The sequence below is a fragment of the Prionailurus bengalensis genome, chromosome A1, assembly GCF_016509475.1.
Source record: "Prionailurus bengalensis isolate Pbe53 chromosome A1, Fcat_Pben_1.1_paternal_pri, whole genome shotgun sequence".
Classification (NCBI taxonomy): Eukaryota; Metazoa; Chordata; class Mammalia; order Carnivora; family Felidae; genus Prionailurus; species Prionailurus bengalensis.
The window spans coordinates 144731826-144758987 of NC_057343.1; the positions used below are offsets into that span (position 1 = coordinate 144731826).

The following is a 27162-nucleotide window of genomic DNA, read 5'->3' on the forward strand; positions in this document are numbered from 1 at the left end:
GATTCTGTGTCTCCCTCCCTCTCTGCCCCACCCCCCTACTTGTACTCTGTCTCTCTGTCTCTCTCTGTCTCTCTCTCTCAGGAACAAACAAGCATTAAAAAAATAATAACTTTGTGCAGCAGTGTTTTTTTATTTTTATTTTTTAATGTTTATTTTTGAGACAGAGAGAGACAGAGCATGAACGGGGGAGGGGCAGAGAGAGAGGGAGACACAGAATCGGAAGCAGGCTCCAGGCTCTGAGCCATCAGCCCAGAGCCCGACGAGGGGCTCAAACTCATGGACCGTGAGATCGTGACCTGAGCTGAAGTCGGACGCTTAACCGACTGAGCCACCCAGGCGCCCCTGTGCAGCAGTGTTTTAGCAGAATGGCTGCTATTCCTGCTGCTCCAGATTCATGACATCCTCCTTGATGACCTTTCGTTTTGCAGATAACCCAAGTGCCATGACTTACTTATCTTTATACTCTCGGTGCCTACCACATTGTCTGGGACACAGTTAGTACTCCCCACAACTGTGAATAAATGCTAAATGAGAAGAAGTGCTTCAAAGGAGATTAGAAAAGGACCAGACAACGGGGCAGAGTGCACCAACCCAGCAGTATGCTGGCACCAGGCTGGGCTCGGGTTCTGGAGTAAATAACACCTAACCACAACACAAATGACAAATCTAGCACATTTAGAAAATGAGTCTTTGTTAGAAACACCTAAATGTACCTTCTACTTTTTGCTATTTCAATTTTGATATAGAAGTGTCACTTCAAATCACAATATCTGAGGTCGAAAGGAAAAAGAAAATTAAACATCTAACGTGACCATGTTATTTTGCAGGTGTGAAAACAGCGGTCAGAGAGGCCAAGTAATATGCCCAAAGGGAAACAGCGATCTAGAGGAGCAGAGGGACAGACACCTGCAGTCTCCTGGTTTCCGGACCCATGGCCTCCGTCCTACTGCCTTTGGGATCTTCTTCTCAAGATATTTCTTGAAAAGAGGAAACAGGGGCACTTGGGTGGTTCAGTTGGTTAAGTGGCCAACTCTCAATTTCAGCTCAGGTCATGATCTCCTAGTTTGTGAGATCAAGCTCCACATGGGGCTCTGCACTGACAGTCGGGAGGGAGCCTACTTGGGATTGTCTCTCTCCTCTCACTCTCCCTCTCTCTCTCTAAAATAAATAAGTAAACTTAAAAAAAGAGAGAGAGAGAGAGAGAGAAAACAGAGAGGAAAAGGGAAGAAAAAGCAGTTTGGTTGTTCCATGAAAAGTGATGTATTATATTTTCTAGACTATCCTTGTAAGCAATAGTGTCTGTTAAAAAACAAACCTAGTAAATTAGATTAATTTATCTGAAAATACATTATTAGTGAGCTGCCTAGCTTAATCCTAATTTTAGGCAGACAAATCAACTATGAATATGCTGACATTAAGGGATTTTGTTGGGATACTGGCCTCAATGTGTAGACAAGAGCAACATCATCGGTTGCAAAGCGCTTAAGTTGTTCTTACTGAGTGGTTTCTCGAAGGTTTTTACAGCAGCCAAACTCTTCCAAAATGCCTGTTAAAACTTAGCATGAATAATTAGTCCCAGAAAATGGCTTCAGAACTGAGCAAAACATTCAAGTCAGAGTAAAGAAGCTCAAATATTGTCAAGAGAACATACTGCTTACTGGGTAAATCAGGCAGCCAGTATCAAAAACGGTATTCTTCCACCATGAAGTTCCCTATTTTGACCTATATGTGTAAGAATTTTAGGAAACATTTAGAATGATTTTATATTAGACAAAATAAATTTCTGTAGTATCACTTATGTGACTCCTCTATGTGCTGTAAATATTTTAGAAACTGACTATTAAGTATTTGGGTATTTAGTATTCACTAAATTATAAAATGATAACACTAGCCTTTCACTCAGGCATCTCTTGATTTGATCTCTAAAGAAACAAAACCAAACCCAATGAAACACTAACTACCACCAAGCTGAGGAATATAATCAGAATGAAAAGTTATTTTGAGGGAATCTGGACCGTATATTTTGTTTTGTCCAAGAGAAAAAATAAATTTCATGTTCATACATTTTCTGATTTCTTTTTTCCAAAACAGTTTAAAATAACATGATACGCGGGGCGCCTGGGTGGCGCAGTCGGTTAAGCGTCCGACTTCAGCCAGGTCACGATCTCGCGGTCCGTGAGTTCGAGCCCCGCGTCGGGCTCTGGGCTGATGGCTCAGAGCCTGGAGCCTGTTTCCGATTCTGTGTCTCCCTCTCTCTCTCTGCCCCTCCCCCGTTCATGCTCTGTCTCTCTCTGTCCCAAAAATAAATAAAAAATGTTGAAAAAAAAATTTAAAAAAAAAAATAAATAAAATAACATGATATGAATAAAAATGACAGAACAACAAGAAGTCTTCCTAGGCACAATAGATAGTTATTCTCATTTGTTATTTTATAAGGAAGCTAAGCAAACAAGAGCAGCAAAGTGCCCTGCCTGGGGGCACAAAGGGAGTCAGCCTGGCCTTTAGCACTCAAGGGGCTGACACTTACCTAGTTGCCATTTCCTGAATTGTGTGGCTCAGCGAGAAATAAAACTAGCTATTAATAATTTGGCATTTCCTACTTATCCTAGGATGTGAATTCCATGCTCAAGGTGCTTAGAAAGAATCTACATTTTTAAATTCAGGATGGCTTCCTAAGGTAGCACAACAGATCTTCCTAATGAAGGGTCTTTATAATCTTAGGCAGATTGAGAAAGAACCAAAAAAAAATTTTTTTTAAGTGTATTTATTTACTTTGAGAGAGACAGAGACAGCACGAGTGGGGGAGAGGGAGGGAAAGAGGGAGACAATCCCAAGCAGGCTCCGCACTGTTGGTGCAGAGCCTGATGGGGCTCAAACTCATGAAAGATCATGACCTGAGCTGAAACCAAGAGTCAGACTGACTGACCCACCCAGGTGCCCCCAAAGTACTTTTTTCTAAATCTCCTGAGGATGGAGGCATAAGATAAAACCTGCCCAAGTTTTCAGCCACCTAGCATCACAACTGGGGAGCCAGGGCCAAGAGGTGCCAGCAATGGATGTGAGTGTGGCTAAGTCACAACAGCAGCTGACTCAGAGAGCCCAAATGAGAGAACAGAGGGAAAAGCCAAAAAGTGAAAAAGAAATAACATGGAAGAAGGAAAGGAAAAAAGGAGAGGAAAACCGGTAGAGGAGAGGAATGAAGGGAAAGTGCGCCAACCTGTTTCTCGCACGAGCAGGCTGCCCACCCCTGCCAACACAGCTCGGGGTAGACCCTCTATCAACACCGTACTGCAGGCAGTTTCCCCGAGCAACGACTGAGTTCACTTGCAAACCTTCCCAAAATGCACATACCAGTTCTTGTTCCATTTATGTGCAAACTCCACGAGCAGGATGAGCTGGATGCCTATAAAGATGAAGCCCCCGACGGCTCCCACATAGCGCCAGGCTGCAAAAGAAGACCATCCAAAAGGAGGTGAGGGGATCACTCCAAGTGCTGAGCTTAAAGGAGAATAATGACTACAGTTTATCTTTACTACATTCTTACTGTACCTGCAACACATTTAATTTCCACGCAAGCGTATAAGATGGGTGCTATTGTTACACGCACTTTACAGATGAGAAAAATTGAGAGTCTATGCAAATCGACAAAGTCCCACAACCACGGGGCTCAGTCAGTTAAGTGTCCGATTTCGGCTCAGGTCATGATCTCACAGTTTGTGGGTGTGAGCCCCGCATGGGGCTCTGTGCTGCCAGCTCAGAGCCTGGAGGCTGCTTCGGATTCTGTGTCTCCCTCTCTCTCTCTGCCCCTCCCTAGCTCACACTCTGTCTCTTTCTGTCTCTCAAAAGAGAAATAAAACGTTAAAAAAAAAAAAATGTCCCATGGCCAGTAAAGGACGTAGCTGGGATGTGAACACAAAGCAGTGTGTGTGGCTCTTGAGCATCTAAGCTGAGCCTACACACTGTAACTGACAGCTACCCTAAAAGACGCAGATATTCACAAAATCAACAACGACCCACGATTTGTAAGTAAAAACACATCTTAAGAAGAAAAAAGGCAGTGAGCCACCAGAGATTAGTCGGGAAATGAGGGTCAGACTGGGGGCCACGGACTCAGATCCACTCCTCACTCTGCTACAAGGAAGCTCTAACCTTCCGTGCCATGTCTCTAGGTTACAGGTTGTCTATGAAAATGGCTGAACTGCAGTTGGCTATAAAAAGAACTGTTGGGGGGCGCCTGGGTGGCGCAGTCGGTTAAGCGTCCGACTTCAGCCAGGTCACGATCTCGTGGTCCGGGAGTTCGAGCCCCGCGTCAGGCTCTGGGCTGATGGCTCAGAGCCTGGAGCCTGTTTCCGGTTCTGTGTCTCCCTCTCTCTCTGCCCCTCCCCCGTTCATGCTCTGTCTCTCCCTGTCCCAAAAATAAATAAAAAACGTTGGAAAAAAAAAAAAAAAAAAGAACTGTTGGCCCCATCCCATTCTAAATCTATCTTTCTAACACATAAAAGTACATCTGTGGGGAACAGAAAACTAGTTAACAGCATTTTAGGAAAAAATAAGACTCTGAGAGGACCTCCTTCAGGAGTGCATGTAGCTTGTTATGCCCCTAAAAACTAGCCAGACCCTAGTGACCATTTGAGGGGCCATAGGCTGTTCCTTAGGGACTGACACAGTGTGAGTGTTTTTACTACCTTAATTAGGAAAATGAATTCGTTTGGGTTAAACAATGTTTTGAATCTCCCTAGTTTTCATGTAGAAGGGCCCCTGTTTCAGCTATGATTAACGGTCCCAAATTAAATTAAGTTTGGGAAATTCTAGGAATAAGAAATGTAATCCAATATTATATACAGTTTCACATAGGTAAGTTTAGAAATAAGGCTGGATGATGCCTTTCTTATCTCATTATAGCTGCAGCTGATTTAAAACTCAGTAGCCTCGTGTTCTGCGTAGGCAGATTTCCGGGCAGTGCTCAGAAAGAACAAGGCGTCCCAGAACCCCTTCAGTGATGGTGTCATGCTGACATGCTAAACTGGTTTTCAGACAGACTTGCAGGGCCCCATTTTCCCTTCAAGCCAATCACCTTAAAATTATCAATTGAATTCTCCAGGCTGTAGAGTAACACCTGGCCAGAAAGGGAGGGAATAGGGGAAAGATCTAGATGGAGAAAGAGGAGTGAACAGGAAGGGATAGGGAGTGGGGAAGGTGGATACAGTGTGGGCAGGTAAGGCAGGAATTTTTTTTTTTATTAAACCACAAGAAAATCACTAATTCGAAATATCAAAGGCACCCTGGACTACACTTTTGAACAATTTTACAAAATGGGTAAGAACAAAATAAATAGGTACCCCAAATACCCCATTTGTACCATTCAGAAAGGTCTCCTGATCTGGAATGAAGAAAGCTCCTGAGCACATGGCCCCCAACAGCAGAAGTTTAAAGAACCAAAAGCTGGAAAGAAAAAAAAAAAAAAGAGGAAATGTATTTAAATGATATTCATGGAAGGACAAAAGACCTTTTATAAGGTAAGCATGTCAGGGGGCGCCTGGGTGGCTCAGTCGGTTAGGCGTCCGACTTCGGCTCAGGTCATGATCTCATAGTTCATGGGTTCGAGCCCCGCATAGGGCTCTGTGCTGACAGCTCAGGCCTGGAGCCTGCTTCGGATTCTGTGTCCCCCGCTCTCTGCCCCTCCCCCAGTCATGCTCTGTCTCTCTCTCTCAAAAAAAAAAAAAAGAGAGAGAGAGAAGGTAAGCATGTCAGTCCATGTTTCTACCATTGGTACTGTTCCTTCCAAATCGAGAGGAAGTAATTAAGTGACTGGAGACTGCCTTGTCCCATAATTAAGACCAATTCAGCATAGCCGCTGATTGCACAAAACACCACTTTGTTGCAGGGGGGTGGAAATGACCTAGGGGTAGGTCTTAGTACTAGAAATAAAAACGCCTATCTCTGCTGCATCTCTCACTGTGGTACTGGCATGACCAATAGGATTCTAATTCTTGGGCCACTGAGGGGTGACAAATCCCCCCTTCCCGAAAACGAGTGTCAACAATTTCAACTACAGGAAGAGCAGTCAGATGGTCGGATTAGAAGAGGTCAAGGAACACTATTCTGAATATCAGGAAAGGGGAAACTAGGGGCGCCTGGGTGGCTCAGTTGGTTAAGCGTCAGTTGGTGGCTCAGGTCGTGATCGGATTGATGCTTTGTGAATTAGAGCCCCGCACACTGACAGTGCCAAGCCTGCTTGGGATTCACTCCCTCTCTCTCTACCCCTCCCCTGCTCACACTCCCTCTCTCTCAAAATAAATAACTATTCAAAATAAAAAGGGAGAAACCAACCCCCCAAGACTGAAGACTCACCCGTTGTGAATATGCGCTCTACAACCTTTGCTGCTGTTGATTTTCAAGGTCAGAAGGCAGAAGATGAAGAAGAAACAGGCCATTCCAAAACAGACTCTATACACGGCAGAATACCCCACTAGTTTCTCACAGGTGTCACCAGCTTTAATGCCTTTACAAATATCTTCGTAAAAAGGAATCTGAGGAAAAAACAGAAAAAAGTCATCTGTTAAAACTGGGTAAAGAGAGGGGTGCCTGGCTGGCTCAGGCGGAAGAGATTTGACTCTTGATCTTGGGACTGTGGGTTTGAGCCCCATGTTGAATGCAGAGATTACTTTATAAACAAACTTCTAAAAAATAATAATAATAAAGTTGGGTAAAGAGGGGCTGTCATGAAGTGTTCCCTGAGCCTGCAAATCAAAGTCCAATGTGGAAATGTACTTTGGGCATAGAGAAACAAACAATTTTCTCTGAATCTTTTTTTTTTTATTTTTTAATGTTTTTATTTATTTTTGAGACAGAGACAGCATGAGCAGGGCAGGGGCAGACAGAGAGGGAGACACAGAATCCGAAGCAGGCTCCAGGCTCTGAGCTGTCAGTACAGAGCCCGACTCAGGACTCGAACCCACGGACTGTGAGATCATGGCCTGAGCTGAAGCTGGATGCTGAACCGACTGAGCCACCCAGGCACCCCTCTCTGAATCATTTTTAAAGACACAGTGCTCATAGCATACCACTTCACCTTTACTTATCCTAATGAATTTTGAAATCTAGCATCAGAATTTTTAAAAATTATACTTGTCATTTTTCTTGAAAAGCATAAACATACAGAATAAAAGTGAGAAACTTCCTTCACTCCTGACCCAAAATGTCACTCCTCTCCTTAAGAGTGTTAACAATTTGGTGGGTGTTTTTATTAGTTCAGGTGTGTGTGTCCTCATCCCCATACTTAGTCACAATACACACACACACACGTATGGTACCATGTATATAGTATATACAAAAAACAGCTTTATTAAATAAAAGATTATACGTATTCTGTGATGTTTCTTTCCAACTAACAGTAAGCCATGGAGATCTTTCCCTATTAATTATACATAAAATCCCAACCAACTTCTTAACCACTATTTAATATTTTATTTTATTTTATTTTATTTTTTATTTTTTTTTACTTTTTTATTTTTTTATTTTTTGGGACAGAGAGAGACAGAGCATGAACGGGGGAGGGGCAGAGAGAGAGGGAGACACAGAATCGGAAACAGGCTCCAGGCTCCGAGCCATCAGCCCAGAGCCCGACGCGGGGCTCGAACTCCCGGACCGCGAGATCGTGACCTGGCTGAAGTCGGACGCTTAACCGACTGCGCCACCCAGGCGCCCCACTATTTAATATTTTATAGTAAGAATTCTAGATCAAGATTGGTAAGCTTCCCACACTGAACTTGTTAGGGACAATTTTTTGTTTCCTGTTATATGTTTTCTTGCTATTACAAATACTGACTCAATAAACATTGCTATGCCTCCTCATTGCACACATGCCATTATTTATACAGGAAAGACTCCTGACCTAGAAAGGGAATCAAGTTTTAGTTTCAAGAGTTAGAGTCAAACCACACTTCAAAGACTGTAGCAGTTCATGTCTCATCAGTAATATCTGAGACTGCTCACATTTCCAACCTGAACCTGCAATTTAAAGATAAAGTAAAGGTTCATAACAAATGGCCCCAAGATATGCCACTTTGGTGTGAGAATTACATTGATCTGAAAACAATCAAGTTCCAGAAGACTCAAAAAACTTTGGCCTTCCTTGCTAATTGCCTAAAAAAAAATTAGATGGGGGCAGGAGAGAATTTAATAGAGGACTTGTTCCAGGAAGGGAGCTACCACCATAGACCAGTACAGCATAGTGCACCTGGGTGGCTCAGTCAGTTAAGCATCTGACTTCAGGTCATGATCTCACCCACCATTCGTTGAGTTTGAGCACTGCTTCAGGTGCGCCCTGCTTCTCTCTTTGAAAGAAAGAAAGAAAGAAAGAAAGAAAGAAAGAAAGAAAGAAAGAAAGAAAGAAAGAAAGAAAGAAAGAAAGAAAGAAAGAAAAGAAAGAGAGAGAGAGAGAGAGAGAGAGAGAGAGAGAGAGAGAAAGAAAGAAAGAAAGAAAGAAAGAAAGAAAGAAAGAAAGAAAGAAAGAAAACGAACAAACTACAGCATACTATGAACTAGGTAGTAGACAAGGAGGAATTCAGCAAGGTCTGTTTATGAAAATTCCTCTGTCCCTTGCTTCCATATGGCCCAGCAAATCTGTTTACCAAGCATTTACCCTTTATCTTCCAGTAAATTGCCTTCCTTCCCATCGGAGTCTCGAAGTCTCAAGCCCCTTCCCCCTTCTCCTAAGTTCAGGATGACATATATACCTCATTTTGTCTATCTTTGGAATCTCATGTTTATGAGATTATGTGGATTCTGTGAAAGTATGAAATTAAGTTTGATTTCCCCTATTAATCTGTCTTGTATCAATTTAATTTTTAGACCAGCCATGAAATTCTTGAAGGGTGAGGAAAAATTTTCCTCCCCCAAAATAAAAAACACTATCTTGTTTAAATGTCCTCATTATGAGTAGTATTCACATCTTTTGTTAAATTTATGGCTATCTGCATTTTTCTCTGTGAATTGGCTATTAATTGAGCTTTTTTTCTTCTTGATCTGTTGACACTGTTATTTATAAGTCTTAATCTTCCAGTAAATGTTGGCAATGGTTTCTTCTAGTCCAACTAGAAGGTTTCAATGTAAAACCTATATGCATTACCAGAATGATTAAAGTCTTTCATAATAGGGGTGGGCGCCTGGGTGGCTCAGTTGGTTGAGCGTCCAACTTCAGCTCAGGTCACGATCTCATGATTTGTGAGTTAGAGCCCCACATCAGGCTCTGTGCTGACAGCTCAGAGCCTAGAGCCTGCTTCGGATTCTATCTCCTTCTCTCTCTGCCCCTCCCCACTTGTGCTCTGTCTCTCTGCCTCTCAAAAATAAATAAAATAAAATTTTTTTTCATCTTCCATAATAAAAACAAGCAGTATATTTCTAACTAATGTTGGAAAATAAAGATTTAGTCAATGGTTATTAAAAAAAAAAAGAAAAGAAACTTTGCTTCTTATTAACATCAAAGTGGAACATTCTTCAGAACAAAACAATAAGCTGAAAATCACATTGTAACTGTTATTCACAAGACAAAAAAATATCGCAGAGGGGAAAAAAATGACACAAAGCTGGAAGTAAAATTGAAGCATGACAAGCTAGTTTTTTCTTCAGAAAATATTTTTTTTAAGCTTATTTATTTTGAGAGAGAGAGAGAGAGAGAGAGAGAGAGAGAGAGAGAGAGAGAGAGGAGTAGCAAAGCGAGAGATAGAGAGCAAGAATTCCAAACGTGGGGGCTTGAACTCACAAACTGCAAGATCATGACCTGAGCCAAAACCAAGAGCTGGACGCTCAACCAACTGAGCCACCCAGATGCCCCTCTCCAGAAATTATCTTAAAGGCTACTCAGATTTCCATCAGCAAAAGGAAAACTAAATTTAATTGGAGTTCATTTTCCTGAACGAAGATTCCCTCCACTCAGAAAATGTCTGCAGTCATTATAATACCTGAATCTGAAACATGCTTTTCCCAAACAGCATGTGTTTTCAAGTAAATGCCTCGGGCAAAAATGCATTGTTGCTGAGAACCAATTAGTATAGGTCCTTGTCTCTGAACAGACAGATACACAAGATTTCATAAAGAAATGTCAAATATTTTGTAGTCAGAAAGTTTCTACAACCGCAATTTTCTTTTTTTTTTTTTAGATCAGTTCAAGATGTAAAAGAATAGAGACATTACTGTATTTTTTAACAGGCTACAAAACAAAGTAGCATGTGTAGGATTACCAGATAAAATACAAAGTGTATAGTTAAATTTAAATTTTGCACAATGACAGATTTTTTTAGTCCCAGTACATCTGCAGGAGTGCTGATAGTACGGACTCCATCTTTGGCCCTCCTGCTAGTTTGTGTTCACTTGATGACCTCTCTTGGGGCTGGGTGTTCAGGGCGCCCTGGAGATTAATATACTTAGAAATGCCTGCCCGGCCCAGATGGAGGCTGGGGGAGGCTTGTTTGGGCCCCATGAATCAGTAAGATAGAACATGGTCTTCCCTCTTCCTGAGGCACAGGAAGATCTAATTAAAGGTTAGCTGTCAATTAGGTACATGTGAACCCTCTGACCTCATGACAGTGCTCTCACGCATGTCCCCTCCCTCTGTAAAATCCAAACCAAGGTCCAGACTTTGCAGAGAATAACTGCACTTGCCGGGGATCCTTCTCTGCCAGATCCACCCCCCACAACCCCTCACCCCCACACTCAGTAAGTTACCCTAGATAAAACTCTGTATAAATTGTATCGAGTTGCCTGCTTCGTTTTCCAGTCTCAAAGTTGCCTTCTCAGTTTGGGAGAAATAATTTACTCTTCCTCCTCTACCTTCTAACAATGCTCCATACAATATTTGAGACATACTTATGCTAAAAAAAAAAAAAAAAAGCATTCCTTGTCATAAAATAAAGCTCAAAAGAAGTCAGGCTCTCTCTGGAAAGGGCCAGGTGTACTCCATGCTAGAAAGATGAAAAGATGACTGGTTTCAGTAGGTGGGTAAGGTGGAAGGCCCTGGTTCAAAAGTCCAGGTAACAGATGAAGAAGGTAAGCCACTGGTAGGGAGACTAGAAATTCTGTAGGTAAAAGTCCTAACTGGTAGGACTATATGAATGACAAGAATGAAGTGAAGGAGGGGGCGGTGGGTACTGTTTAGGGTGGTGGGGGAATGGGGTTGGCATAGGACAAACAGGGGAACTAGAACACATCAGGCGTTTGTTTTAACATACAGGGTTGGAGGCACCCTGGGGCATCCCAGTGAAAATGTCTAGTCTGGAAATTGCTTTAGGACAGCGATTCGGACTAGGCCCAAGGGCACAGGAAGCACTCCCATGCAGGTAATAAGAGAAGTCAGCAAGTGCTTTCCGAAGGAGTCTCAATTTTTAGCTTGTGTTTTACCATAAGTGAGCAAACTCACAGGGTTAAAAATCGTCAAATAGTCAACATCCAAAAACCAAATGATCCAATTAAAAAATGGGCAGAAGACACGAACAGACATTTGTCCAAAGTTGACATCCAGATGGCCAACAGACACATAAAAAGACGCTCATCATGACTTACCATCAGGGAAATACAAATCAAAACCACAATAAGATATCACCTCACACCTGTCAGAATGGCTACAATCAACAACACAAGACACAAAAGGGGTTGGTGAGGATGTGGACAAAGGGGAACCTCACGCACTGTTGGTGGGAATGCAAACTGGTGCACTGCTTTGCAAAACAGTGTGGAGGTTCCTCAAAAAGTTAAAAATAAAACTACCCTATGGTCCAGCAAATGCACTACTGGGTATTTACCTAAAGAACAGAAGAACACCAATTCAAAGGGATACATGTACCCCTATGTTTATAGCAGCATTATTTACAACAGCCAAATTATGGAAGCAGCCCAAGTGTCCATCGAAAGATGAATGGAAAGGGGCGCCTGGGTGGCTCAGTCGGTTAAGCGGCCGACTTCGGCTCAGGTCATGATCTCACGGTCCGTGAGTTCGAGCCCCGCGTCGGGCTCTGTGCTGACAGCTCAGAGCCTGGAGCCCGTTTCAGATTCTGTGTCTCCCTCTCTCTCTGACCCTCCCCTGCTCATGCTCTATCTCTCTCTGTCTCAAAAATAAATAAACGTTAAAAAAAAAATTTTTTTTTAAAAGAAAGATGAATGGAAAAAGAAGATGTGGTGTTCATACACACATACAGTAGAATATTATTCATCCGTTAAAAAGAACGAAATCCTGCTATTTGCAATGACATGGATAGAGCTATACAGTACAATGCTAAGCAAAATAAGTCAGAGAAAGACAAATACCATATCATTTCACTCCTATGTGGAATTTCAGAAACAAAACAATGAGCAAAGGGGGGAAAAGGAGAGAGACAAACCAAGAAACAGACTCTTAATTATAGGGAACAAATTGATGGTTACCAGAGGGGAGGGGGGTGGGGGGATAGGTGATAGGGATTAAGGAGGGCACTTGTCTTAAAATGAGCACCGGGTGATGTATGGAATTGATTCATTATATTGTACACCTGAAACTAATATATTAACACTGCACCTTAACTAACCGGAATTAAGATAAAAGCTTAATTTAAAGAATGTTTTTTTTTTTTTTCAACGTTTATTTATTTTTGGGACAGAGAGAGACAGGGCATGAACAGGGGAGGGGCAGAGAGAGAGGGAGACACAGAATCGGAAACAGGCTCCAGGCTCTGAGCCATCAGCCCAGAGCCTGACGCGGGGCTCGAACTCACAGACCGCGAGATCGTGACCTGGCTGAAGTCGGACGCTTAACCGACTACGCCACCCAGGCGCCCCTTAAAGAATGTTTTTAATTTATTTATTTTGAGAGAGCGGGAGAGACTGAGCACGCACACAAGTGGGAAAGGGGCAGAGACAGAGACAGAGAATACCAAGCAGGCTCTGCACTGTCAGCACAGAGTCCAACGCAGTACTCGGTCTCACAAACTGTGAGATGATGACGTGAGCTGAGAACAAGAGTCCAATGCTTAACCAACTGAGCCACCCAGACACCCCGTTAGGCTGTTTTGCTTATACAGAACTTATTGCTCTACAATACTCATCCACCTCTCCCTCCTTCCCTTCTCTCTTCCACTCAGTCAGCAAAACTAATTTCTGACATTCCCCCCTCAACTATGACACAAGCATGTCAGTACCCCTTTCATCTACACCAGCCCATCTTTTAACTTCAGGCGCTTCTCTGCCTAACTCCCCACAAATCCACTTCTCTCCTCTCCTCCCCAAACCCATTTCAAGGAGAACACTAAAGCCAGGAGGCCTAAACTTCCACTCTAACCACCCCCCCGCCCCGCTTATTTACTCCCAGAGGCTCTCAGGCTCATCAAAAGGTGAGTATGTGTTTCATCCAAAATAAAAGTAGCCAAACTACCCACTGCTCCAAGTACTAAGACCTGCTTTATGCTCTGTGGGTGACTTAGTCAGTTAGTCCTCAGTAAGTGGTGAATATTTTTAGGCAAAGAACCTCTACACTGAACAAGCTGGCAGGATTCATGAAGGGGGAATTTGCTCTGGTTCAATATTTGCTCTTCCAAGTTCCATCCCAGTTTTAAAAAAAGAAAACACACATCATACACAGGCTCCACACTGTGGGGTGAAGGCAATGGGCTGGCTCAGGGTGTTGCCCCCTTAAGTCGGGCCCTGGGCATCCAAGGACACTACATCTATGTTGGTTCTGTAGGGACCTGTGGGCAAAGGGTTTCCTTTCAATCCTCAAGGCAGCCAAACTCAAAGCCATAAAATTATCAGAAAAAATAAACAAGGACTCAGTGGACTTCCAACCCCAGCTCCCCTACTAACTTGAGCAAATTACACACCCTCTCTGAGCTTCAATTTCCGTATCTGTACAATGAAATAAAATTGCCATCTACCTTATGAAGTTGTCCTGAGAATTAAATCAGTCAGTCCTTGTAAAGTGATTGCCACAGTTGCTAATCCATAATAGCTATTAACTAAACTTCCTGGGGTGCCTGGCTGGCTCAGTCTCAGAGCATGAGCCTCTTAATCTCAGGGTCAAGAGTTCAAGCCCCACAGTGGCCACGGAGCATACTTAAAAAATTAAATAAATAAACTGCCTTAAATTCTAAAGTACTATCTACTTTATAAAAAGAACTTTTGGAGGAGGGGTGCCTGGGTAGCTCAGTCAGTTGAGTGTCCAACTCTTGATTTTGACTCAGGTCATGATCTCACAGTTCCTGGGATCGAGCCCACGTCGGGCTCTGTGCCGACAGCTCGGAGCCTGACTGGGATTTTCTCTTTCTCTGCCCTTCCTCTGCTCGCGCCCTTTCTCACACACACAAAATAAATAAACATTAAAAAGGGGGAGGGTGCCTGGGTGCCTCAGTCAGTTAAGCATCCAACTCTCGATTTCAGCTCAGGTCATGATCTCACAGTTCATGAGATAGAGTCCCACATTGGGCTCTGCACTTACAGTGTGGAGCCTGCTTGGGATTCTCCCTCCCTCTCTCTCTGCCCCTCCCCTTACCACCCCCCCCCACAAGCTTTCTTGATCTTTCTCCCAAAATAATTAAATTAACATTTTAAAGAGAAAGAAAGAAAGAAAGAAAGAAAGAAAGAAAGAAAGGGCGGAGGGAGGAGGAAGGGAGGGAGGGAGGAAGGGAGGGAGGAAGAAAGATCTTTCCAGGGAGGGAATCAGCACATTACATGAACAACTGATGGGTTGCATTCTGACTTAAACACAGTGGGGAATAAGCATCTCAGAAATCAGGAGATGCTCTACTCACTTTACCAAAGGATTGGTGTTGCAAGATACATGCTAACTTCCAATAAGATGACTCCTTCCCTGGTATATTTATATAAGAACTGAGTTCCAAAAAACAACATTCATTTATCTGTTTTTCAGAGACCTAGCCACTGGTCAAAGAAAATATATCTGAACTCCCAAATCAGGGAAGATATTTTCAAAACATCAACACAAGTATGAAGCTCAAAGACATGGAAGCTAGAAGGAAATCCACACAATTTTTCCTACACAGGAGAGATGCCAGCTACGCCCCCCAAACAACTTCAATCTCAGAGGAGTAAGTATCAAGAACCCACAGAAGAGGGGCGCCTGGGTGGCGCAGTCGGTTAAGCGTCCGACTTCAGCCAGGTCACGATCTCGCAGTCCGTGAGTTCGAGCCCCGCGTCGGGCTCTGGGCTGATGGCTCGGAGCCTGGAGCCTGTTTCCGATTCTGTGTCTCCCTCTCTCTCTGCCCCTCCCCCGTTCATGCTCTGTCTCTCTCTGTCCCAAAAATAAATAAACGTTGAAAAAAAAATTAAAAAAAAAAAAAAAAAAAAGAACCCACAGAAGAGCTATGGAAAGGCCTACACACAGGTCTGGTTGGCCCAAGGCCCAGATGCTACAAACTTAGAAAAAAGTATGGACTTTGGGAGGGTTCTTAACAGAAGCAGAGAGGAGGAAGATGAGAGGTGTGTCCTCCTAATATGAAAGTGTTATTTGGGAGAGATGAGAAAATGGCATATTAGTAAAGCTAAAGATTCTTACATTATATAAAATTTCCAGGGCATTTCCATTTAAAATTTCCATATAAAAGCTGCAAGGAAAGCTTTGGGCAGGTTGGCATGAGTAATAGCATGAAAACCAGAAGAACTAGCTCTGCAAGTTCTGTTTAATATCTCTTGACAATGAATTTCATAACCAGAGCCTCTTTCTGTCTGCCTCTCCTCTTTCTGGTATTCCACTTATCTTCAAACTTTCTAAGGCAATTTGTTTTTCTCTGTGGAATAATGTCAGGTCCGTATCAGTGATGTCTATCTGTCACCCGCCAAGAGACAGGAGCTGTGAAATGGGGAACACCGAAGTCAGCTTCCATCCTCCTGTAGACCACCTCTGGGCTCATTCCTTGATAAGTGATTATCTCTGAGGCCATTTTCGTGACGGGGTATGGGTTTTTATTTTCATTTTTTTATTTTAGAAAGAGCGCACATGCATGAGAAAGGGAGAGTTGCAGAGTGAGGGAGAGAAAGAATCCCAAGCAGGCTCCACGATCAGCGCAGAGCCCAATGCAGGGCTCAATCCCACGAACGGAACCGTGAGATCATGACCTAAGTAAGCCCAAATCAAGAGTCCGGTGCTCAATGGACTGAGCCACCCAAGCGCCCCCTGGGGGTAGGGGTGGGACTATTTAAAATCAGTACCAACAACCAACACTCACTTCTCTCTGGGGTGGGTTTCTAAATATTTTTAAGATGCAAGTCTCCATTTGTCATTGTTAAAAACCACAGGAGGAACGAAACTTCCACAGTCTAGTTTTATCTGACCCTGCCACCTCTGAAATCAGGAACTCAATGCCTCCAACAGTAACTCTGCAGAATCACAGAGGCATGATACAGAGCTGGCATTAGCACTCACGGCTCCTCCACCTCAAGCATTTCATCAGGATCGGCACAGCCCCAAATATGATTAGACAGAAAACAACTCTGTTCAAACTGTCAACAAAAAGCTTTCAACAGAAACAAAACAACTCCCCGAGGACTGACTAATTATGATGGAATGAAAGGATCTTCCACGGGAGAACAGGGGTCAACTAATGCCGGTCTCTAGAAGAGAATTAGGTAACATCGAAGGTAGAATGTACAAACTACACCACACCAGTAACACAAGTAAGAGTTAATCCCAGTGAAAGCTTTTATAGCTCTGCATTCAGAAGGCAACAGCATCGGGGAATGGGGGCCATGGAATGGATAGGTCCCATTTGCTGATTTGATGTAAGCCTACAGATTAAGGCAGAGGAACTCAGGTACAGGAATCCTGGTTTCAAGCTTGAGAGCTGATCTGATGGCAGACCAGTGGTGGGGCAATAATTCACTTAAAAAACAGATTGCATTGGAGGTGTCTGTATCAATGGGAAGCATGAGCTGGTGACTAAGCAAGGTGCGGTGCTCCAGGAAGATAGCTGGACTAGAGATAAAGATTTGGTAGACCAGCAGAAGTGGTAAAAGAGGCAATCATAGGTAAACTCACAGGGAGAAGAATGTGGTGAAGGAGGGGAGGGGGGACAGGGGTGGACACAGCCCAAAATGCTGGGGAATGCAAATATTCAGGGGCTGGGAAGAAGGAAAAAACTCAAGGAAGAAACTGAAAAACTACAAACTGAAGAACAGAAGTGAAAGGAGAGGCATTCAAGAAGCAGAATGTGGACCGTCTGGGTGGCTCAGTCTCTTTGGCATCTGACTTCAGCTCAGGTCATGGTCTCACAGCTTGTGAGGTCATGAGTTTGAGCCCTGAGTCAGACTGCCTGCTGTCAGCACAGAGTCCATTCAGGTCCCTCTGTCCCCCCTCTCCCTCTGTCCCTCCCCAACTCACTCTCTCAAAAATGAAAACAAACATTTAAAAAAAAAAAAAAAAGGAAGCAGAGTGTGGTCAGCAGTGTCAAATAATGCCAATGTGAGGGGACTGAGAAGTAACATTGGGTCTGGCAGCCAAGAGTCATTTGGGACACTGAATCAAAATATTCTCTAGAGCCAGTGGGAGCAGAAGCCGAACTACAGATGGTTGAGGAGATAGCCCAGGTCTGGGTATGGGTCAGGAAGCGAACCCAGCAGGTCTTTTGCCCATACTTCTAAGAAATCAAGCAGCAAAGGCCAAGGATCATTCCTAAATTTTATTGATTTGTGATCACTCACGCAATACTTAATAATTACATTCTTGTTGCCAAGGAAAATGTAAATTACAATAAAGGTAGAAAAAATACAACCCTCTTGACCATTATCACCCCACCTCCAACTTGATTGCTCCCCAGAGGTAAGCACTGTTGCAGCTGCGTGCATACCCTTATGGACACTTTGCTGTGTTATTCTACACTCACTATGTCTTGGGGATGGTTGCATGTCCGTACCAACCCTAATTTAGTTTCTGTTACCCAACTGCCAGACATTTATTTAGGTTGTTTCTGATTTTTCACTCTTATAAAAATAATGCATGGGAATGTAAGATGGTGCAGCCACTCTGGAAAACAGTATGGAGGTTCCTCAAAAAACTAAAACTAGAGGTTCCTCAAAAAACTAAAAACTAAAAATAGAGCTCCCCTACAACCCAGCAATTGCACTACTAGGCATTTATCCACAGGATACAGGTGTGCTGTTTCAAAGGGGCACAGGCACCCCCATGTTTATAATAGCACTATCAATTATAGCCAAAGTATGGAAAGAGCCCAAATGCTCATCGATGGATGAATGGATAAAGAAGATGTGGTATATCTATACAATGGAGTATTACTCAGCCATCAAAAAGAATGAAATCTTGCCATTCGCAACTACACAGATGGAACTGAAGGATATTATGCTAAGTGAAATTAGTCAGTCTGTTGCATCCACACGACTCCTGAAACAGAATGCTACGGGCACCAGTGACAGTCACAACAAAGTTTATTACAATGAGAGGCAAGGCCGACCGATCGGGACCAACACTCTTGATAAGAGAGCGCCCTGAACAGCCGGGGTACAGAGTTTTTATAGCCGATCACATCGTTTTATCATCACCTGGGAACAGAACAAAGAAATAGTTTCCAGATGAGTTAGAAACAGTTGCCTAATGAGGTGTTTATTTTAGACTTTCTGCCTCTAAGTTGCAACCAGTGGATCTCCTTGACCCTGCTTCTGATGCTCTTTTCTTTGAACTTTTGTTTCCTTAATTGGTGAAGCCTAATTTGCAAGAGTATGAGGCTTAGTTTACAAGAGTAAAGCAAGGCTGTTATCTCTTAACCTTCAGTGTCAACACAAAGCTGTTATTTTTCAAGCTAAGCATTAGCCCTACACCACAATTTAACCCTTACAAGTCAGAGAAAGACAAATATCATATGACTTCATACATAAGAGGACTTTGAGATAAGGGAAGGGAAACAAAAATAATATAAAAACAGGCAGGGGGACAAAACAGAAGAGACTCTTAAATATGGAGAACAAACAGAGGGTTACTGGAGGGGTTGTGGGAGGGGGGATGGGCTAAATGGGTAAGGGGCACTAAGGAATCTACTCCTGAAATCATTGTTGCACTCTATGCTAATTCGGATGTAAACTTAAAAAAAAACAAAAAATCAAATTAAAAAAAAAAAACTTGAAAAAAATGCATGATGGATATTTTCCCCACTGTACATATCTCTCTACACGCGTGTAAAACATTAAGGAGGGCAGACACCAAGAAGGTAACTTTGGGTCATAAATTTAGTATGTTTTAAATTTTAACAGATATTGCCAAACTCTCCCCGGGGAGGGTTTTTGTGAACTGTAGGGTTAGAGTAAGAGGGTGAGTAGAAGAAAGGAAAGAAAATGTCAGGAGAGCCACATATATACTCCTGGGAGCCAGGAAATCCTCCACTGGCCCCCTGGGGGTCAGCATCTCAATCCTCTTTCCTGAGTGTCTTCACCCATTACACACTGCCCCGATAATCAAGGCAAGTGGGGTGGGAATGGGACCCTCTGAGATCAAGGAAAAAAATCTACACTTCACCCCAGAAACAACTTAAAACTCACTACAGAGGTTTGCACTTTGTTTTAGTGGTTACTGCCCCCCTACTCCTCCCACAGAACACAGAGTCTGGATGCAGGACTTTCTGCTGCCCTGGGAGGAAAAAGGTCAATAAAGAATCACTCGTGAACACAGAGATGCTGGGGGTTCTATAACAAGAAGACTAAACATCTCAACAGGAAAACTTTTCTATTCGGATAACTTATCAGACAAAAGACATGCTTATAGCCTAAGTGAGCCCCAAACAGGCTTTCTTTGTGAATATGTGGACTTGCAATACAGCGATGACATGTTATACACAAATTCAACTGTGTGTGACCGACTTCTATAACCAAGTTCTTTAAACCAGCGAAACTAGAGCTTGCATGTGAAATCTTTCTTCCATACTACACATTACATTGTACAATTCAATATACAATATACCACAGAGATCATCGTTCACTCACTCATTCACATCTACTATGTGCAGGTATTGTGCTAGGTTATAGGGATACAAGCAGTGAATAAAATGGGTTTAAAAAATCCATGCTGGGGTGCCTGGGCAGCTCAGTGAGTTAAGCATCCAACTCTTGGTTTCGGCTCAGGTCATGATCTCACAGCTTCATGGGCTCAAGCCCGGCATTGGGCTCTGCAACAACAGTGCAGAGTGCACTTGGGATTCTCTCTCTGTTCCTCTCACACTTGTGCTGTCTCTGTCCTCTCAAAATAAATAAACTTAATAATAATAATAATAATAAAATCCATGCTGACAAGAAGCTAACTTTCTAGTGAAATGTTGTACACACAGAACCACGTGTGCTCTCCTTTATGGGTATTTCAAGCATTTTTCATGGTTAATTTTCACTGCTCGTGCATGATTTTTGCCTTAAGTGGGACATGAGAATCTAAAATCCCCAAAAGATCGGACTCTACCGTACACAGAACCTCAAGTTTCTGAGAGATCCTAGTCCCCAGTCCTCGTACTGAGGACCAGGACATGGCAGACACTCAGGTTTCTGACCCAGCATCTTTCCCATTTTGCCATTTATTGGACCTGGAATGGGGTGTCCCCAGCAACAGGGGACCCACAATCTCATTTTATCCATCCCCACTTCTTGCTGACCACCAAAATGCTTGGTTTGGCTATATATAAAGAAAAAATGTAAGTTTTCTTTTCTTTTTAATCATTTACCATTTATTTCAAAAGGCCACATAGAATAAGGCAGACTGTTAAACATGTCACACTAAATTTTTTGGTACATTATTCTTGTCTCGTTGACACAACATGTGGTTGACCCATCTGAGTTATCTGCAACTTCAGGACTCTGGTGTCTTCAACACAAAGTTTAAGCCACTGAAGTTCTCCCCCCAGAGAGGAGAGAATTAACTGCATATGACAAGCATAGAGCCACAAACACAAGAATCAAACACTCACATCCTATGGGTCAAATTCAGCTAGCTTCTGTTTGTGCAAATAAAGTTTTATTGGAACACAGCCATGCTCCTTTGTTGGCACATTGTTTGGGTGCTTTTGCCCCACAATGGCAGGGTTTGAGCAGTTGCTACAGGCCACAAAGCCCTCAGAGCAGAGAATGTTTTCTAGCTGACTCTCCACAGGAAAAGTTAACAGCCTAGACTACCAGAAATAACAGCTGAGGAGTTGTGTAGCAAGGGTGAATAAAATTAACATCTCAAAGGCAAATGACAAGTGGTGATGACTTACTCTACAGATCAAAAGCCAAAGGACCAGCACAGAACAGAGAGGTCCATTTGGAGGATTTTCTGAGTGTCCAGGACTCCGCCCTGCCTTCTCACCTCCACTGAGATTCTTTCCCTCCTCCAGAGCACTGCTGTCCCAAAATGGAGCTTGTGCTTTAAATGAATTCAACTGTACATCTCCTATATGCCATTTTTAGAGCAGTACATTAAGTGTTTTAATTTATCTGCCGGGTGGTGGAGGAGATGGGGGAGGACATGCCTGGGAGTTCCAATGCTCCTCTCTGCAGGCCAGAAGCCCTCAATAACTCTAACAGAAAAAAGTCCTCACATCTGTTATGCAAACACGCCATGTGCAACCAAAAATAAAACCCACACTGATGAAAGCCGACATTTCGGAAGATAATTTTAGACTTATTTTAAAACTGTAGAAACAGTCTTACTGAAATGTAAAAACCACAGCCCCAAAATGCCTGACCCCCTAGTGATTAAGCTCAAGGCTGCTTTAGAGGTCAACACACTCCATTCCATTACAAACCTCCCACCTCACCTTAGCTTCGCTGTGTCCAAAGACGCAGAGAAAACATTCCTGAGTGCTAATGTGACCCCAAAGGTCAATAGAAATGATGGCTAAGCTGACAGCAGGGTCTCCAAGTCGCTAATGGAGTTCTCGTACTTGGAGCTTTCAAACACACCCACGTGCATACGGCCTCTCTCACATCAAGGGGTTCCTTCTGCATACACTCACCAAACTGGTCTCTTTCTCCCCGACCTGAGGTCTGGTTCTCTAAGGACAACAACCCTATTACTCATACTTACATCCCCTGCACTTTGCACAGTGCTTGGCATCTACATAGTAAAGAAGGAAAGACAGGAGGAAAGAAGGAATTATAGGACTTAAAAGACTTTTTCAAGCACGAACTCAGATTACAGTGTAACCAAGTAACACGATCACCCTGTTAAATTCTGAAGAGCATCAAGACTCAACTATTCACAATATTTATGTAGCGTTTTGAGGCTACCCACTCCTAGTTCCCTCTGTGTTGTGCCATTTGTCTGCTCCCTCGGGCCCATTTTTATAATGACAGAACTGTTCATTTCCAACTGTCTGCCCTCTTGTCTGCCCTATTTATCTGTGGAGCGCTCCAAGGTCCCGTCGGCAGACAGCTGCTGAAGAGATGCTTTTGAGGATGACAGAGAAAGGGGGCAGGAAAACTTGAGTTCTCACATCCTATCATTCTTCACTTCCCATAGCCAGATCCACCCTGAAACAGAGATCCTTTTAACACCTGATGCACCTCCCCCAAAGTTTCTAGGTAACAGACCCACAGGTCTAAGGACAATAACCATTGTTTCTTTTTCTCTGGCTCCGGGCAAGCTCATTATTACTGGACAAGGATCAAACCTCTCTGCCCTTGGTTCAGACTGAAAAAAAAAAAAAAAAAAAAAAAAGACTCTCAGCAGGGTATCCATTAGTTCAAATGACTGCTTGTAGTACAGAATTATTTCCCACCATCATTTTCCCCCTGGAATTCGGAATTCACTTGTGTGCAGAAGGGTGAGGCCTGAGGGAGGGGAGGGATGAGGGATGGGAGGGTTGCAGGGACTCTGTTTTCTCCCACATGTTGTTAGGTCTGGATGGAATTTACACCAAAGATAAAACTGTTTGGAAACATGTGTCCCCAAAGTCCCTCCCCCTTGGAAGGGAGGGGACCCAGAGCATTTAAGAGGTGGAACCTCACTACCAGCTCCCCACAGGAAAATTTTCATTAGGGCACAGTGAGAATTTTCCCATGGTGTCCTCACAAAGGACTTGGGGTTTGATGGCCCAAATCCACCTTTAACCTGAGAAACATACTCATTGATAAACTTGGCACATGCAAGGCACAACAGTACCATGAACTCAGCTGCTGTTCAGAAAGACAACTTCTGAGAAGCATTCTATCCCAGCTGAATTTAAAAACAAAAACAAAAACAAAACAAAAAGAACAAACTCCAGAATCAAAGAACTGGGTCAGGTCAGCAATTATTATTATTTTTCTGCTAATGTGACTCTTGTTCTAACACAAAAACATAAAATGCCAGCTAAGAATGGGGAGTTCTACTCTACAGAGCTCTAACGCTCCATAATAACACCTGCCAGGTCTCAGGTACACAGTTTTCTTAACATTCAGCCGGTAAACATCAAAATCAAAATAAGAGCCAGGTTTTCCAGCTTCGATGTGAATACCTGCCATTCTATGCTGGGACAAACCACTCAATGTTTTGGATCAAACTGGAATATTTTTCATTGCTGTTTGCTTACTTCTAAAATATAATCACAACTTGAAGGCAGTTTCTATTTTACATGCAAAGCCACTGGATAAATAAATACTAGATTTGTGACTGCTCCTATTTTCTACTTCAGACCAACAAGTCGTCCCTTGAGCCCAGCTTTTGGCCCTCACAACAGGAAGGAAGCAGGTGGGGGAGATAAGCTAAGAAAGCTGCTAAAGATGGTAGTTTCCAGAAGGAATCCTCCTCCTCCACTGGCTACAGAAAAAAGATTGGCAGTCAGGAGGAAGAAGTTTGCGAAGGCCTTCCCTGTTATACTTCTGTCACCATCTAAGCGACAACCAGACCCAGCGGTGCAAAAAAGGCACTGGCCAGGCAGCCAGGAGACCAGCACTCCTGGGTTCTAGTCTCAGCTCTACCTGGGGTCACAGCTTTGGACAAGCCACTTCCCGGGGCCCCACCCACTCACCTGGCAAAAGAGGGGTCTGGTTAGGATTAAGATGTTAAGATTCTCCCATTTTAAAACTTCTAACCTTTGGGGCACCTCGCTGGCTTTGTTGGTGGAGCATGTGACTCTGGATCTTGGGTTTGGGGGGTTGGAGCTTCACACTGGGTGTAGAGAGAGATTACTCAAAAATAAAAACCTTTAAAAGCAACAACAACAACAACAACAACTCCAAAATACCTTCTAACTTATCATTTAAATCATATTCTAAAAGAGATAATAATTTTCTCTGCATAACCCTTATCATATCATAACCATAGGATACTTGCTGTCTCTTCACAAAGTAGAACACATCATAAATGTAAGCTGGATCTTTGTTCCATTTATCTGTTCAACTAGAGCCTTTGCCTAGAAACTGTGTTTCAGTGTTTCTTTTTTTTCTTTCTTTCTTTCTTTCTTTTTAAATCGCCTGTGACTACCACAGGGAGGGCTTTCCCACCAACAATACCAACTCTAATGCCTTCACATTCCTCTTCATACTACAGGTTAAAAATAAAAGCAAAGTGCTCATCTACCAAATTTCAGAGCCTCAAACATATTGCATCAGAACTCTGTCAACACTAGGAACTACCGAAGTATTGTTAAATGTCAGTGGACTAAAGCATGTACTTGTAAAAAGCCTTCTGGATTCAAAGTTGTTTCTAAAGAAAGTAGTTTTCCTTAGAAAGCTCATCTGTACACTGGTGAGAACAGAATTTGGAAACGGGGTGTCATCTGGGAGAAATACAAATGGCAAGCAGTCATTCATGGGATTTAGCCACCTGGAGAAAGATGTCAAAAGGAAGTGAACGTGTGAAGCTGGGGACATTCAGGAACAATCCAAATCCAAATAACACAACTGGAATGTGACATCAAGGAGCATGGTAGAGGTGAATCAGAACTGACTGGAATGCACAGTGGAAACCCAATACTTTTACGACCTGTCTGTGGTTAAGTACGTGGTCAGCACTAGATCCAGAAAAAAGAAGGGGAAGGCAACTCCCAGGGTCCCCAACACAGCCCTGAGAAAAGCATGCCCTAACTAGCAGATAATCCATACAGGTACAACCAAAGCTAGAAATGAATGAGCTGCCCCAGGGAAAGGGGAAAGGCAGCAGATGAGAAGGGCAGAGGACCGTGTCTAGGCTTAGGCAAGGAGGAGTTGACCGCTTTGTTCTGGATGATGGATACTACAAGATTTGGATGTGGCCTTGGCACTAAACTGGCTACAAATAATTCTTTCTTTTTTTTAAGTTTATTTATTTTGAGAGAAAAACAGCACACATGTATGTTGTGCAGCTGAGCGGGGGCAGGACAGACAAAGGCGGAGAGAGAGAATCCCAAGCAGGCTCCATGCTGTCAGCCCAGAGCCCAATGCAAGGCTCACACTTATGAACCCTAAGATCATGACCTGAGCCAAGATCAAGAGTCAGACGCTTAATCGACTGAGCCGCACAGGCGCCCCTGGCTTAAAATAATTCTTTAACTATTTTGCTTTCATCTACTTCCACATAATTTTATATTAATGCTGGTAATATACCTGAATTTCCTGCTACCACATCTCCTTCTCCTTTCTCCTTCTAAGATAATAATGAACAGTGAAAATTACTGAAAAACACAGATCAAAAAAAATTATATAGCATACACTAGGGAATGTGTCGTGAGACAGAATTTTCTGAATAAATAGAGAAAAATTCTTTAAGCCTATCTTGTTACCTTTGTTCAAAGAGCCTAAATCCACAGTTAGCAGCCTTAACATCCACCTCCTTTCCTGTTACCTGGTGCATTTTGGACTTCACAATAAATGTAGAAATTGTAATTACAGTATGTACTTAAGATTTTAAAAGTGGTGGTGGGGTGCGGGGGGGTGGGTGTAGTGATGATTATTAGTTGGGAAAGAAAGGGCCTGGTTTAGATCCAACTCAGTGTCCCACCTCCACCACACATTAGTCCAGAAATGGAGTGGTCCATTGAGCTCAGTGGACCAAAGGGATCAAGAAAAATTCTAAATAGTTACTTGGATAAAAATGCCTGATTGCAGTAAGCAAGGCGTAGACTAGTTCCGGTAGAGAAGGGTTCCTTGGATCTCAGCCTGGGGCTACGGGTGTAGACGTGCACAGACTGCTGGAGCATACTCCACTCAGCAACTTCCCTATTGCTCACCAAAACAGAGGTGGGTGAAGAGAAGCCTGGTGTCCACTCTCATACTTACAGCTTTTTCTCAAGAGTTTAAGCTGTTTCAGGAGTGGCAAATCCAAATGCCTTTCTTCGGGGCAAGGGGTAGAGGTAAATGTGTGAGACACTGTAAGCAAACAACCTGTGTTGGGACCTATGATGAGCTACGGCATGCTCGCCCTCTCTGAAGGAGCCAAATATAAATTTTAAAATAACAACACCAACAACGATAATAACCACTGGCCAGACTCACTTGCAGTCTCTGGGAGTGGCACTGGCTGATGGCGAGGGCAGGGTTCTAACGTCAGACTGGCTAACTTTCACCAAGTTCAGGGAGAGAATGGAGTTTCGGAAATGCTTTTAAGACACTGAGGAAACTGCAGCCAAGAGTCCTGCTCACGATCCTATTAGACCTGGTCCACAGTTCTTTTAAAGCCCACTCTACCCTGTAGCATTATTACCCTGTGTTGAATAGACAAAAAGCTCTTTTCATCCAGGGCAAGAATAACCAATGACAGGAGGACTGCAGTTTTCTGCATTATTACTCCCTTAAAGGAAAATGGACCTAAACCCATGAGGAGAAAATACCGCAAAAAGTAAAACACGTTTCCAAAAGTAAGATTACAAACAAAGCAGAATGTCTTCTAAAACAAATGAAGGGGGGGGCGCCTGGCTGTCTCGGTTGGAAGAGGACACGATTCTTGAACTTGGGGTCATGAATTCGAGCCCCATGTTAAACATGGAGTTTACTTTAATTAATTATGTAATTAACAAAAAAACAAATGAAGGAACAAAAAAGGCTGCTATTAAAAACAAAAGATCTTAGTAGCCTTTCCTCTCGATACACAAACTAATTCTTCAAAATTTAAATTTAAAACAGACATACAGCACAAAAACCAGTCTTCCACAGTGTGGAAGATGTGTTTTGGTTCTGAAGAAAATAAAATGCAAAGGTCCAGCCATCTCAGGTACTGACCTACCACCCATCTCAAGGATTAGAGCAGTGTGGTGATCACAT

General features: G+C 43.0%; 1 protein-coding gene across 1 annotated transcript in view; it reads right to left on the reverse strand.

Moving 5' to 3' along the window:
- The window catches only part of SERINC5 (serine incorporator 5), a 103484-nt gene that overhangs the window by 27901 nt on the left and 48421 nt on the right, over positions 1-27162 (reverse strand). Inside the window, exons 3-5 of the mRNA XM_043592961.1 lie at positions 6352-6530; positions 5360-5442; positions 3352-3445 (exon numbers count right to left, since the gene is read on the reverse strand). Of these exons, the coding sequence (XP_043448896.1) occupies positions 3352-3445; positions 5360-5442; positions 6352-6530 (356 nt within the window). The remainder of the gene's footprint in view (positions 1-3351; positions 3446-5359; positions 5443-6351; positions 6531-27162) is intronic.